Source organism: Sciurus vulgaris (assembly GCF_902686455.1).
Source record: "Sciurus vulgaris genome assembly, chromosome: 7".
Classification (NCBI taxonomy): Eukaryota; Metazoa; Chordata; class Mammalia; order Rodentia; family Sciuridae; genus Sciurus; species Sciurus vulgaris.
In genome coordinates this window covers 155,986,424-156,000,999 of record NC_136467.1, presented here as the reverse complement: position 1 = coordinate 156,000,999, position 14,576 = coordinate 155,986,424, and the positions used below count along the sequence as shown (strand labels likewise).

At 53.3% G+C, this 14,576-nt stretch overlaps 1 protein-coding gene across 4 annotated transcripts; it reads right to left on the bottom strand.

Moving 5' to 3' along the window:
• Positions 1–2,340: 2,340 nt before the first annotated feature.
• On the bottom strand, positions 2,341–11,963 carry LOC306666560 (butyrophilin subfamily 2 member A2-like). 4 transcript variants are annotated; one of them, XM_079148727.1, is made up of 8 exons: positions 11,742–11,963; positions 11,248–11,381; positions 10,218–10,565; positions 7,768–8,049; positions 6,216–6,383; positions 5,805–5,825; positions 5,689–5,715; positions 2,341–4,349 (listed from the first exon to the last, which is right to left on the bottom strand). In XM_079148727.1, the coding sequence occupies exons 2-8, from the start codon at positions 11,330–11,332 to the stop codon at positions 3,757–3,759; spliced, it is 1,524 nt and encodes a 507-aa protein (XP_079004853.1). In that variant the 5' UTR covers positions 11,333–11,381; positions 11,742–11,963; the 3' UTR covers positions 2,341–3,756. The 4 variants fall into 4 exon arrangements, with proteins under 4 accessions (XP_079004853.1, XP_079004851.1, XP_079004854.1 ...); XM_079148725.1 differs by having other exon boundaries at positions 2,342–4,349; positions 6,162–6,383; XM_079148728.1 differs by lacking the exon at positions 5,689–5,715 and having other exon boundaries at positions 2,342–4,349.
• Positions 11,964–14,576: the final 2,613 nt, after the last annotated feature.

Genomic DNA, 14,576 nt, shown 5'->3' with positions numbered 1-14,576 from the left:
TCTCGGTTATCACTGCAAAGTGCCATTCTTCCTTCTATCCCCAAGTTTGTCATGAAACTTTCAAACATAGCAAAACTAAGCACATTCTTCTATCTCTAGCCCTCACCGCTCACCCGGACTGCACCCTTGGTGTCCACTTACCTACCTCACGTCTCTACATGGGTCTCTAAAGGACCCCTCAAACCTTAGTGCAGCCACAACTGATTCTCTTTTGCTCCTTGTCTGTTTCCTCATCTCAGAAATGGATAACCTCATCTTTCCCCTTTCTTAAGACTACCACCTGGAGTTATCCTGGGTCCACTCTGTTCACACCCATGGCCAAGTCCCCCAGCACAGCCTTTGTGTCTTTAAATTAACCCAGCCAGAAACCTCTCATGCTTCCGCAGCTCCGCCCTGGCACTGGTCATCCTCATCTCCCTGATCATGTCAGGTGGGGTTCCCAGCTGCTCTTCAGGATTCTACCTGCCATCTTCCACCATAGCCCAGGCTCAGCCAAGTGTCTGAAACAACTTCCAAGCCACCAAAGCCTGGCCCTGCTCTGCTGAGGAGGCTGGCCTCCTGCCAAGGTCGTGCAAGGCTTTCAAGGCCACGTGTGATCTGCCCCCAAGTCCTCCGGTTCTAGCCTCAAGCGCCCTACTCCTGGCACTTCCCGTGCTCCAGCCCCATGAGCCTCTGTACCTTCACACAACCTGGGGCTTCTGCCTTTGGGCTTCGGTGCTGCTGGTCTCTACTTGGGGTGCTTTCCTCCCAGAAATTCCATGGTTTGCTCCCCTACTTCGCCACCCTGTTCTGAATTCCAGCTTTAATGTCCCTGACCCTGGTTTATTTGTCTCCCAAGTGCTGGTCGCTATCCAACACCCCGGCCACGTCACTATTTTGCATCTGTTCCCTCCACAAGCTGGGTCTCTGCCATCTGGAATTCCGCTCTCTTCACTCCTGTGCCCAGGACGGGCAGCACTGGTCATCACCACACTCATGCTGAACGGAGGAGTGGAGGGCATAGGTAAGTCCCAGGGAAGCTGGAGAGCTGGTCAGGATGAGTGAAGGTTCACCGTCTCACAGGAGAAAGGATACCTGCCCACTGGAATCAGGCGGGTCAGTGCCTCAGGGCAAGCTGGAAGCTTGAGACCTCCTTGTTTTCTCTCTGGGTCGGTGGGTTTTGCTGCCTCTGAGGTGGAGAAGGTGTGCTGAGGAGGAGCTGTGCACTGCACAGGGAGCTCAGAGCCCAGGCCTGGTCTCTGCCTGTTGCCTGCCTGCCCCTTCACCTTGCTCTGGCACAAGGCCCCTTCCTGTTCCTTGACTGGTGGCCGCTTCCTGCTTTGATGCCCAAGGCCCACTGTCCTGCAACTCAGCCGTGGCAATGCGATCACCTCCTCCGGAGGCCCCCGTCTCTGGCCCTGTAGGTCAGGCCGCCTGGCAGTCCTCTCCCCAGCGCAGCCACCTTTACATCTCGGGGCTCCGCAGGCAGGTGCTCTGTAAGGATAACAGAAGACATCGAGCTCTCTCAAAATCGTTTTTTAGGGCAGGAGTTGTAGCTCAGTGGTAAAGAATGTGCCCAGCATGCCTGAGGCCCTGGGTCATACAGAACAATGTTTAAATTAATATATAGCCTGTTATTAGCAATCCTTGATTCCTTACTCACAGTATGCTACTTTTAGTCAAAAATGTCCAAATAAAGCCGGGGGGCGGGGGGAGTCGGTGCATGCCTGTAATCCCAGTGGCTCCAGAGGCTGGAGAATTACAAGTTCAAGGCCAGCCTCAGCAATTTAATGAGACCTTATCTCAAAAAGAAGGGGGGTTGGGGGCTGGAGATATAGCTCAGTTGGTAGAAAACACAAGGCCCTGGGTTCAAATCCCCAGCACCGCAAAAAAAAAAAAAAAAAAAAAAAAAAAAGGAAAAAGCGCGGGAGGGCCTGGGTTCAATCCTCAGTACCCAAAATAAATGATAAATAAGTTCAAACAACAACAGAACTAAAAGGAAGAATAATACATAATGCTGTGACCAACTGAATGTTTGCCTGGGTCTGTGCCTGGGTCTTGAGGGTGGATCCCCAGGAAGGAGAGAGAGACTTGAGAGCAGTCCTGCAGGAGAGGACAGCACACACAGTGCGTGGACCGGGAAGTGGCTGCTCACAGGCACCTTGATCTTGGACTTTCCATCTCCCAACTGTGAGAAATGAATTTCTCCTGTTTGAAAGTCTCTCAGTTAATGGTATTTTATAGCAGTTTGAATGGACTAAGACATGCACATAAATAACGACCCAGCCTTCCAAAAATTTTTTCAGCCTAGTCTTACAACTGGACTACTGAACTGTCTGACATCTAAAACCACCAGCATATAGGCACCTACCTTAATTCCAGGATTCTCTATCCTGGTTCCCAAAATATGAGGGATGTCTGATACAGTTCCATGGGATCTGCAGGATTAACATTTCCTTTCACAGTAATCATAACTCACTTCCTGCTGACCTCACTCATTCTCCATCAGTGTTCCCTGTAGCTTCCTACATCCTGTATGATATTCCAGCAGATTAAATGCAGAGGCAAATGTGAGAATTTTATCATCTTTTATTAAACCAGACATTAGATGTGCAATAACTTAAATAATTTCACATTTCTTGATAAAGTCTATTTTGCTTAGGAAAATAGATTTGCTCTTAGTTTTCATAAGAGATGCTATTTATGTTAACCTACAGTTGCTTTATTATTGTTTTGATAATAAATATACTTTTTTGGGGGGTGCTGGGGATTGAACTCAGGGGCACTCAACCACCAAGTTACTGAGTCACATCCCCAGCCCTATTTTGTATTTTGAGACAGGGTCTCACTGAGTTGCTGAGCTCCTGCCTCAGACTCCTGAGTCTCTGGATTACAGGTGTGTGCCACTGTGCCTGGCAATAAATATACTTTTTAAATTTCTCAGTTTCAATCTCAAACGCCATAAATAATAACAGATATTAAGTGAATTAAACAAAAGCTCTTTGGGTTTCTCAATAATTTTTAAGTGTCTAAAGTCATCCTGAGACCAAGAAGCTTGAAACTGCGGTTCCCCACTCTTGCTCTGAGCCCTGTGGTGGACTGGGTCCAGCGCCACCTGCTCAGGGGGACCTCAGCTCCTATGTGATGCTCAGAGACTGAGCACAGCACCTGGGTTGCTGCAGGAACCCCTGAGCCAGGCTGAACCCAGAGGTGCCACTGTCCTTCATTCTTTCTCATTGCAGGTCCAGGCCTGCAGAGGTGTCCTTGTGTGGCTGGGAAATCCTGGGGTTGGGTGGGAATGCTATCAGCTCCAGGGTTCATGGCTTATCAGGACAGGGCCTAACCTCGCCTCACCCAGTCTGGCCCCGCCCAGCCCCCTGGTTCCTCTGTCTGCCTCTGACGGCCATCTGTGGTCCCCGCTTCCTCTTACATCCTGGTGCATCCCACTGCCCTCGCCCCTGTCCACAGTGTCTGGAGTGTCGGGCTTGGCCTTGTCACCTTGATGCTGAAGCAACAGATTTTCTGTCCTTCAGCCTCTCACACTTTCTTCTTGGCAGGGAGCTTAGTTCCCTAGGCCTGGGGCCCTGCCTGTACTCACCAGGGAGTGAGCTACTGCAGCGCGGTCCTGTGACAGGCTGGGGTGCGCCTAAGAGGACAGGGAAGGGGCAGGTGCATGTTCTCAGGGGACCAGGGGAGGAGGCCTGTATTCACAGGCCCTGAGTGGTAGTGGACAAGGCCCTGCTTTCCCCACATGGCTTCAAGACCAAGGAATGGGTCCTACAGGGGGAGAGGGGTCTCTGCCCTGTGTAGGATCAGGCCATTCTCAGGTACAGTGACCCCCAGGGCCCCTGTCAATGCTGGGCAGATGAAGAGGGGGCTGTCATCAGAACCCAGCCTGAAGAAGGGCCTCAGAGGTCCAGAAAAGGTGCACCGGGGACACGTGTAGATGTGTGACCTGTCTCTCATGTTGTAGAAGGAAACGTCTCCGGCCTCGTAGTCCAGGAAGACAGCCACGCGGTGAAGGCGCTCTTTCAGAGGGAGGGTCTTCTCAGGGTCGGACAGGGCCCGGTACTGGCTTCCAAACAGCTCCAGGGTCCAGAAGCCGTGCTGCGGCAGCAGCAGGGCCTCCCCCTTCCTCTGCGCGCTGTCGGCGCACACGCCCACGGCCCACACCATGGCGCCGCCTACCTCCACTTCCCAGAACTGCCGGCCCGAGGAGAAGCTCTGGCGGCCCAGGACGCAGGGCCTGCAGTCGAACCTCTCGGCGTTGTCAGGCACGCTCTGCCGCGAGGGCCCGCGCCTCACGCTCCGCCGGTCCTCCGACAGGAAGAGCTCAGGATGGGCCGTGTCTGGGTCCAGGACCACGTCAGCTGCAGGGAAGCCTTGGCTGAGTCACGGGGTCTCAGGACCCCTGGTCCCCAGAGGGGTCCCCGAGGGGTGACGGGGGATGAAGCAGCTCACTGGCTGGAACCAGAGAGGCCGCTCAGTGACGGAGCTTTGCCCTCTGCAGAGTCAACCGGAGCTCTGAGAAACCCCAAGTCCAGCAAATGAGCGAGAATGAGAGGCCCTGTGCTTCTCAGCCTTCTCAGACCTGCCTTCCTTGGGTTCCTGACATATGACCTCTGGGACTCCCTAGTGAGACACCAGCCAGTTAGGCTTGAACCAGCACAGAGACCTCAGCTCCCACTGCCCAGCCCTGGGTCAGTTAAGGAACCAGGTGAGTCACTACGCAGTGGGGGACGGGGGTACAGGGTCTCTTCATTGGTCCCCAGCATCCCTTTGACCAAGTGATAACTGCATCAAACAGCTGACCTGGGCACCCTCAAAGGGAAAATAAGGAGGACCAGGTCCTCCAAAGCCAGCCTGCCGCCCGAGAGGATGTGCAAACCTAGGGGAGAAAGGCTTCCATGCAGCTGGGGTTTAGCAGCGTGGGTCAGGCCGCGTGCCCACCTCTGGGGACAGGGAATGCTTCAGGCCCTCTCTCCCGGCTGCGTGTCTTACTGCTTACTCCATCCATCTCCACTCCTAGGTGAAAACCGGTTCCTCCTTTCCCCAAGGTGACGAGTCTGAACGTCAAGAGGAGTGGCGGAGTGTCAAGCCGCAACAATCCGACCCCCCTAAGCGCAGGGTCCACACACCAGGACCACCATCCAGAAGCTGCGTTTGTGCTGTGTGCTCAGGGCAGAAGTGACAGGTCATGAAGTGCGAAGCGCCCGTCCGAGCAGGCTTCGGGTCTGTGGCCCTACTGGCCTCCTCGGGAAGGAGCATCAGCTCTCTCAGAAACAGACGGCGTTTCTGGACACCCCTGTCTAGTCAGGCACAGGAAGCTTAGTGCCTCTTCCCTGTGCCAGGTTTCAACTCTGCAGAGCCTAACCACCTCCCAGGCCATAAAACAGCCTTGTCTTCTCTCAAATTAACCCAGGATTCAAGAGCAACAAGTACTGGGGTGTACCTTCCAGGGAGGTCCACTCTGCACGGAGACCTCTAGTAGCCAGGGATGAAATTTTTCCTGGGAAGTAGACTGGGGCTGATCTATGCTGCAAGGATTCCCTGACAGAGCAGGGATCCAGCACTGGTGGCTCTGCGGGCCAGTGGCCCTCAGCCACCTGCAGCCCACCCCAGGCAGCTTTGGCCCTGGTTCTGCTCTGGAGTCCTGCCTGCTAGCGGGGAGAGAGCCCTGGATGTGAAGGGGATACCAAAGGCACTTACCAGCATGTAAGAGCTTTCTCCTCCACCCTGCAAGCAAGAGACAGAGGTAAACGTCCCCAGATAACAGCAAACCGTGCAGAACACACACAGAGCAGTTCAGGAAAGGCCACACTTACGCAGTTCCTCCTGCAGTTGCTCTGAAAATGAAACAGAAACAAAATAGCTTCCTCAGCAGGAGCACTAAGAGAATTTGGATCTGTAAGAAAGCGTGAAGGACTGGTCCCTCCCCAAAGCAGAGGTGACAAAGTACACCTACTCCCCAGTGGCCAGAGGGCATTAGTGTTTCTTAGGCTTGCTTTTGTTCAACAAGTTAGGACCACGTGCAGCCACAGGGAGGAGTGCCACCCCTGCCCGCGGGAAGACAGCCAGCCAGGGGCACTACCAGTACGGGTGCCAGCCCTCGGGCTGCCTCTGCCTCTCCTCTGCCGCTTGCTGTCCCCGTGTGACCGTGACCTGTCCTCCTACTCTCTTACCCTTTGCTTGGCGTTCCTTCTCTTTTTCCACACGTTCTTTCCCCAGCTCCTTACGTGCAATTTCTTTCTCTTCCTGTTCAATCTCTTTTTCCACTGACAGAATCTCTTTGTCCCTGCGGAGTTTCTTGATGAGACCGATGCTCCCAGACAAGAGGAGCAGCAGAAGGGGAAGGATGACTGCCAGGGCCACCATCCAGGCAGATACCCTGGGCATGAAGGATTCTGAAAAGGGAGCCAGGAAAGCCCCGTTCAGTGAGAGGCGGGACAGGGCAGAGCACGTCTGAAGAGCCACCTCCAGGCCCTGCTCTGTGAGTCTCTGAGGATGTCAGAGAGACGCTGGCGGTGCCTGGCTGGCTGTCCAGCTGAGGCCAGGGGACAGAACACCTGGACTCACCATGGCAGGATCCCAGGGGATACAACCAAGGAGCCATGCTGAGTCACCATGGCCACCACCAAGCCTGACACTCCCTGGACCACTGCACCACCTGGCTCCAGTGCTGCCCTTGCCTCCAGCAGTCCACTCGACAGGGGATGCTGAGATGGTGTCAGCTCTCCGCTAAAACCCTCAATGCTCACATCTCTTTCAGACTACAGCTGATCTGTCTGTGGCCTGTGTTGCTGCATACGTATAACGTCTCCTCTCCTCTGGAGCCATCTCTCCTGCTGGCTGAACTCCCTCCCGTCCAGCCACACCAGCACTGCCTGTTGGGGTTCCCTGAAACTGCCAGACAGGCTTCCACCTCAGGCCCTTTGCATACACTGTGCCTGTTACCATTGCTCAGTCCTCACTCTCTTATTTGTTCCATCCTGTCCCTACAATGAAGTCTCCCCTGACCTTCCTGTTCATATTTGAAACAACCCACATCCCTGGCACTTCCTATACTCTCCTTGTTTGATATTTTTCCTATGGTATTTGTCACTGCCTAATAGAACATACAGTCTTAATTATTTTTATCACTCCCTTTCATGAATTATTGAATTTTTGTTCTCTGTCTCTTTAGAATGTGAACCCCACCCAGGCATGGATCTTCTTGTGCTGTGTTCAATGATTCACCCTCGATTTCTAGAATAGTGTCTTGAATGTAGGAGATGCTCACTGGGCACCTGTTGATTGAATCAGTGGATGTAAGCAGGCAGGGTGCTCCCCCAGCTCTTCCTGGGGAATCCCCTGGGCAGGAAGAGAGGACATCAGTGGACAGACACCCTTCCTGACCATGCTCCTTGTTCTGTTTTGTTTGTTTGTTACCGAGGATTGAACCCAGGGCACTTAACCACTGAGCCATATCCCCAGCCATTGTTTATATTTTACTTAGAGACAGGATCTTGCCGAGTTGTTTAGGGCCTTGCTAAGTTGCTGAGACTGGCTTTGATCCTCCTACCTCAGCCTCCCAAGCCGCTGGATTTATAGGTGTGCACCAGTATGCCCAGCTCATTGTTCTTATTTCATTCCTTGTGACCAGGACGAGCCCTTGGCTCAGCTGCAGTTTAGCACCAGGGCCCAGGACCCTTCTACCCACACTCCTGTCCCCTGTCACCCCTGGGCCTTACTCTCTATGCTGAGGATCCTACCTTCACAAGACGAGTCTGCAGAAGGCAGAGGGCTAACCTGGAATGAAGATCACGGTTTCCATCTCCTGGCCGAGCAGAGTGTGGTTGATGGAGCAGGTTGTGTTCCTCATGGAGTTGTCTCTGATGATCACAGCCAAGGTGACTGCGAACAGGCCGTCGCTGTCCACCGAGTAAGCCTCCTCCAGGGCAGGCATGACCGCACCGTAGGGGTCCCGCCACACCGCGTGGGGCTGTGGGTACCACCCTCCAGATGTGCACTCCAGGAGGATGCCCCCGTCTTCGTGGCCCTTCATTTCAATGAGGGGCTTGGAGCCCAGGCCTGCGGGGAGACCAGGGCTCAGCTAAAGGGCAAAGGTGTCCAGCCCTGGTGTTTTCAGTCGGCTCTAATATTGGGAGCCAAGGAAAGGGGAAAGAAGTGGGCAGAGCACGTGCAAGGTCCACGCACTCCTGTCGGGCCCTTTCTGAAGGCAGGGAGGGAGGCAAGGAGGGAGGGAGGAAAGGAAAGCTGAGGGAAGAAGAACTCGGTGCTGGAGAGCACCAGGAGGCCACCCTGCCTGACCGATGAGCGGTCTCTGTGCGCCACCTGCAGGCTGAGGGCAGCACCACACCTGCTGTCCAGGGTGAAGGCTGGCAGTTTCTTTTGCCAGACCTTTCTCACTTCCAGGCCTACCCACACGGCAGGCTTGGAGGGCTCTACTTTCTACTCTTTGGGACAGCTTCTCTATGGCCTCGGCCTCCTGAAATTCTAGAATAACACGATGTGAGCAGAACTTGCCAGTCTGTCACAATCCTAAGAAATGTTTGACCTCAAGACACTGTCCTTCTCTTTAGGACTTCCTGTCACACTTTCCTTTTCCTGGTCAAGCAGTGCCAGAAATCACCCACAGACACCCACTTCCATGGGACCTGCTGTTTTCAAGAGATTGGATAAAGTGATCCTGCAAAGCCAGCCCCTGGCCCAATTCAGAGATGCTCACCTCCCACAGGCTGTCAGGTGACTCTGAATGTGCCTCCCCAATGGTCACCCCTTAGGGAGACCTGAATGACCTGAGACACTTAAAATATCAATATCCCCTCCTCAGTGTATGCCACCATAACATCTTAAAAAGTCCTGTGAATCCAGACTCTTCCAACTATTTTCTATCTTTAAAAGAGTCCTCCAAGAAAGAGAATACTGGGTGTGAGGAAGGTGCAGACACATAGTTCTGAAAACTTCTGTCCCTTCGGTCATGTGTCAGCGATTATTCAAACTTCTATTGAATAGTTCCCTTGTTAAATTCACCCAGCAAATTATACTAAGGTCAGGAAATTAAGCACTCGTGTAAGTTCAGTGCTACCTGCTCAACTTGATTTTTGCCAAGGGGGGGAAAAAACAGCTGTAGATGTTAACGACTTACACAGAAATAAGACATAAAATGACTTAACAAGTTGGAAAGATAATGATACAGAACATTCCATGGGGTTCAATAAGCACAAGGCAGTAGTCTAAAGGACAGAATCACCTAGTCAGTCAACACAACAAACAAAAATCAAGGAAAAAACAAGCAAACAATTCTACCACAAACTAACTCAGGGCAGGCGGGCACACGTGTGCTCACCAGGGGACAGGGCAGTGCAACTGCCAACGGTCAGACCCAAGGGTCGGCAAGGCCTGCCTTCCACATTATGGAGTGACAGTCAGAAACAAGGCTCCCCTTACAAGCAAAAGCGAGGTGTTCTCCTACCAGTCACCATTTGAGACCCAAACCTGCCTTCCACCGATCTGAGGAATGTAAATGCCAGCACTGATTCTTCATGTCTGAAAGCCTTCCAGTCTTCAAATCTTTACTTGAAGCATAATGTACTGACACTGGGGAGTGAGGTCATTCCTTAAAGCCATTATCAATACACTCCTAGAAACCTCAGTTCCTTCCTTCTTTCATGCTGTGGGCTCTGGGAATTGCTCCTGGCAGAATTCTCACCCAGTTTCTCTGTGGGGCCACAGGCTTAGTATATAATTTTGCCTCTGTACTTAATCACACTGGGATGAAGTCATCTGCTTACATGCCAGTCACTCTCTCTACAGTCAGGATTTGGGAAAAGGGAAGAAAGGCATTAATGTTTACCCACACATTTGGCTTAAATGTCACAGTTGACCCTGCAAGAGCTCCTTTATTCCAGCTGTCTGGTGCGATTGCCCACAGCGCCTTCTCTCACTCTGAAAAGTGCAGTCTCAGCGATAAGGCAGGAATCCGAACTGTCTCCCAGTCTCACCTGCTCAGGGCCACAACTGAGTTTGTGTGGCCTTTACAAAAAAAGGTGCCCACAGCTGAGCGGAGCTAACCCTTTCGGGTGGCCCGTGGGTGGAGGAGAAGAGGAAAACCCCTGCCGAGTCTTTAAAGGGGATCCGGGCAAACCGGCAGCTCTGCAGAAGGCCTGAGGTTCAGAGAGCAACTTCCTTCAAAGTCACACTGGGAAAAGGCAGTGGAGCAAAGCGAAGGGACTCACCTGCCACCAAGAGGCGCAGGATGGCCTCATCGTAGGACCTGCCCTCCTGGAAGTAACAGCGGTAGAGGCCGTTCTCCCTGGCCGTGACGTTGTGTATGACCAGCGCCGCGCTGCCCCTGCTGAGGGCCTTTCGTACCAAGGTGGTTCTTCCGCGATATTCCTCCATCTGCTCCTCTGTTCTCTCCCGTCCGCCCTTATACACCAGCACCGCAGGGGAGAACTGAGACCGGAACCAGCGCACCTCCATGTCCTCGGCGCTTTTCTCAGGCGACAAGTGGCAGTGTAATGTGGCGTTTTCTCCCACCATGGCCAGGATTGGCTCAGCCGGCCCCACCACGGTAAACTGCGCTGTTCAACAAAGGGGAGAATCGGAAGAGGAGTTTTCTGATTTGGATGGATAGTGCCATCCAATACCTAAGGTGAGAAAGGAAGTGGATATCCCAGGGAAAGGCAAATTCTATCCAAGGCCAGAGGGGATTCCTGGGCAGGGGATTCTAGGGTCCGGTGTCTGTGACAGGTGGGCAGCATTCCTGGCCCACCCTGAGCACCTCCCCTCCATAGCCCTGTGCTCACAACGACTTGGCCTTCTGTCCCCAGTCTAGCACAGAGCTGAGTACAGCCCAAACTTGAGCCGCCCAATAGGGCACCCACTGGCTAGTTCTGGTTAAAGCGGGTTTTCAGGATACAAAACAGGTTTCTGAAGATTCAGAATAAAAATTCTTAAATGTCTCTGGTAATATTTTGCATGCAGTAAGCATTTAAGTAGTAATATTGGGGGTTAAACAAAATATATTATTAAAATTTATTTCATCTGTTTGTTTTTATCTTTAAGAAATGTTGCTGCGTGGAAAACTGCAGCTGCCCTTCGTGGGTCTCATTTGTGTTGGCCAGAGCTGGCATAAATGCGGAGACCCTGTCAGAATGAAAGGACCGACCCACACTGCCGCAGGCTTCCAGCCGTCCTTTCTGAAGACTGAAGTGTTCACGTCCTCTTTGAAAAGATGAGGGAGCAAGGGGCACTCCACCCTACCTGGGACCAGTGCGGGCAGGTCGAGGAAGGGGAGGAGGAGGAGCGACGCTGGCAGGCAGAAGGGCAGGCGCGCCGCGTGCTCCATAGGTACCCAGGACAGGCCGAGGCAGCCAGGACGCGCGGTGACCAGGGGCCTGGGGTTTAGAGGAGCACAAGTCACACAAGCGTCATTTGGCCTCCTAGGCTCCCGACTTCCGTCCTGCGCAGACCCCTTCATCCCGAGATGCGGATGTCTCCGGATGGAAGGGCTCATTCCGCGTCCGGCGGAATAAGCCCAGCAGGCAGTGTTCGGCCCCCTTGGCGCACTTCTCTTTCCAGAGGCCGCCACTTGGGGTGCCACTCGATACTCCTGCGCACTCTTCTCCCGGCTCCTCCCTCCGAACCAGGCCCGTCCCGCGCAGAGCCCGCCCGGCGGCCGCGGCTGCCGGGTCCCAGGGCCCGCTGTCCCTCCGCGGCGGACCGTCCCCGCCGACGCTCCGGCGGACGCTTCCTACCTTTCAGCGGGGATCCGCGCTTTCTCTTCTCCGACCTCAGATGCCGATTTTACGGGCGTGCCTCTTCTCTCTATCCCGCCCCTGGACACGGCCACCGCCTGAGAACCAGCTGTCCCCAAGGGCGCCGACCGGTTTTCTTTGCCTCCCTTTGACTGCTGGGCGCGGAGATTCGCGGCCCGGGATCTGCGACCCCGTCCGCTCCGCGCGCACCCAGCCGCAAGATTTCCGACCGGTGGTTCAGGGTCCAGGATTGGCCAGCTGCGGGTGTCCCGCCCCTAGTGTCACCAGGTACTAGGTAGACTATACAGAAACAGTTGGAAAGGGGGAAGTCGCAAGAAACCAAGGGCTGAGAGCCTCGGACATTTTTATTGTTTTCTTATAAGAAACAAAGTACTGCTTTTCTGTGTCCTGCAAAGCCTTGAGATTCCCCGCGAGTTGTGGCTGCTGACCACCAAAGAGCCTCTGAAGGCGTGCGTTTGGACGCTGGGGCTGGGGGCGGCGATCCCTCAGCTGGAGGAGCTCCTTTGGGTGGCCAGGCCGGAGGCTGGCGCAGAGGGGCCTTGGGAAGTGGGCGTGGGCCGGGAAGGCGGACAGCAGGGCAGTGGTCTTAGGAAGACCCTGCCCATTTAAACACTAATGGCTAAAACCAGAAAATACTGGGTGAGAGGGTCTGAGGCTAGAGCGAGCGTGCAAATCCCTTCCCTGGAGGGTGGGGGCTCCAGCTGGAAGACAGCAGAGAGCTGGCTTTCCGGTCATGCTTCACCATCTGCCCCGGGACTGGGTCCAGCCCAGTCCTACACCTGCTCTTTCTCTCCTTTCCCATGCTTCTATAGACGCTCAAGCCCGTCATTGTATAGATACAGAGCGATCGCACCAAGGCAGTGTTCAACGTTCCTCTCAAGCGCTTACCCAGAAGGCCTCCGACTCCCTTCAGATTCAATTTAAGCAGTTCAGACGCTTAGCAAGGGCTCCACACTTGCCATTGGCATAAGTTCCTCTCCCTCACCTGGTAGCCAGCCATCCCTTATCCCACATTCTCCCTCCATTTTCTCTGGACTAGCTTTCATGTCTACCTCTCCCAAGGGCAGCTCGGGTGTTCTCAGTTGGAAGGGTTCTCACCTCTTCTGACACCAGAGCTTTTGCTATTCCTATGTTCTGTCCTGCAGTGACTGGAGGACCTGCTCCTCAGGACAGATAGCTGTGCCACCTGATTCCTCTCTCTTTACAGTGTCCAGGCCTAAGTGCTGCATTGGTCATCCTACGATGCATAAGGAAGAAAGCTAAGTGCAAAGTCATTTCCCTGACTGCATGACTCAGTTACTAGACCCAACTGACACCAGAGATCAAGACAGAGATGGCAGCACAACCAGGCCACCGGAGGCCCAGAGTCCTTGGGCAGGGAACAGGAATCAAGAGTTACCTAGACGTAGCTAGCAGAGCAGCTTCCTTGTCTGCTTTTCAGATGAGAACAAACTCCAGGCGGCCCGAGGCTGCTTTTTTGTTTTTAATTTTTTTTTTTTTTTTTTTTTTGTAGATGGACAGAATACTTTTCCTCTGCCCCTGTGGTGCTGCTGAGGATCAAACCCAGTGCTTTACATGTGCTGGGCAAGCGCTCTGCCCCTCAGCTGCAACTCCAGCCCCTGAGAACTACTTTTTATATTACACTGACCATCTCTTTCAAATTCAGCAGATTCACACAGAGCCTGATGCTTCTAATTTGTACTTAGAAACAGACCCAGAGTTCAATGACTAATGAAGAAAACACAGAATTGAACAGTCCCACTCAGGACTGGGTTGCTCCTGGGAAGTAAAGAGGAGGGGGCTGTCGGACTGTGAGGGCCTTCCAGCCATAGCTCTCATCTGAAGAAATGAGGCCTGGGGCTTGAGGCAGCTTGTGCCTGAAGCATCTGGGGGAACAAGTCGTCAACCCCTGCTGCAAACCGGTGGCCCCTTGACCCTGAAGTCTCTTAGCAGGAAACCAAGGCCTGCTGGGGTTGCTGCCCTGGATGCTGACACCAGAATGATCCAGTCATTCTTGGGAGGGATAACCACAGAAGGGTCACCTGCTACAGTTCCCCATGGATCTAGTGTACATGCCAGTCCTGGAAGAACCATGACTGAGTGGCCAGGGAGCCTCTTTTGAACTTCAATAAACTCATCTTTGAAAGCAGTCTGGGTGGATCTCTTCCTTCAAGTCACCTCCTTCCATGGGGTTCCCCCAGATGAGGCCCAGTCATCTGGACACATCTGGACATGCAGAAAGACCATTCCTATGTTACTCTGTTCAGATCTCAGATTTCTGACTCATAGAATCAATGAGCAGCATAAAATGGTTGTGCAAACTGCTCGTTTTTAGGGCTACAACAATGCATTTATTTTCAAGAGAATAAATTTCACCGAACACACAGCAGAAGTGATAGTGGGTCCCCAAAGGAAACAAAGCTGGGGAAGTTACTCTTTCCATCTTGAAACCTTCTCTCTGCACCTCCGGCTCCACTTTCTCTCCCACTTTCCTCTCTTTCTGTGTCACACTTTGAGTAGACATGTCTTCCAATAGCTTCCACTCCTGCCTGCTACAGGGGTAGCAGATTATGTGTTCACATGGATGTCCTCTGGACTTGCCAGGGTCAGGTGAACATCCAGACCCAGGCCATGTGCTAGGCAAGAGGGCCATATGATATGATGGGCATTGGGGAACAGGAGGTCACGATTGCTGGATGGACGGGGCAGAGGATCTCTCACCATGGGATGCAGGAGGGCAGACCGGCCTTAAACGTGTTTGCTACACTCTTAGCGGAAGAGCCATATGAACCAGTGCTATTGATGCCATTTCTC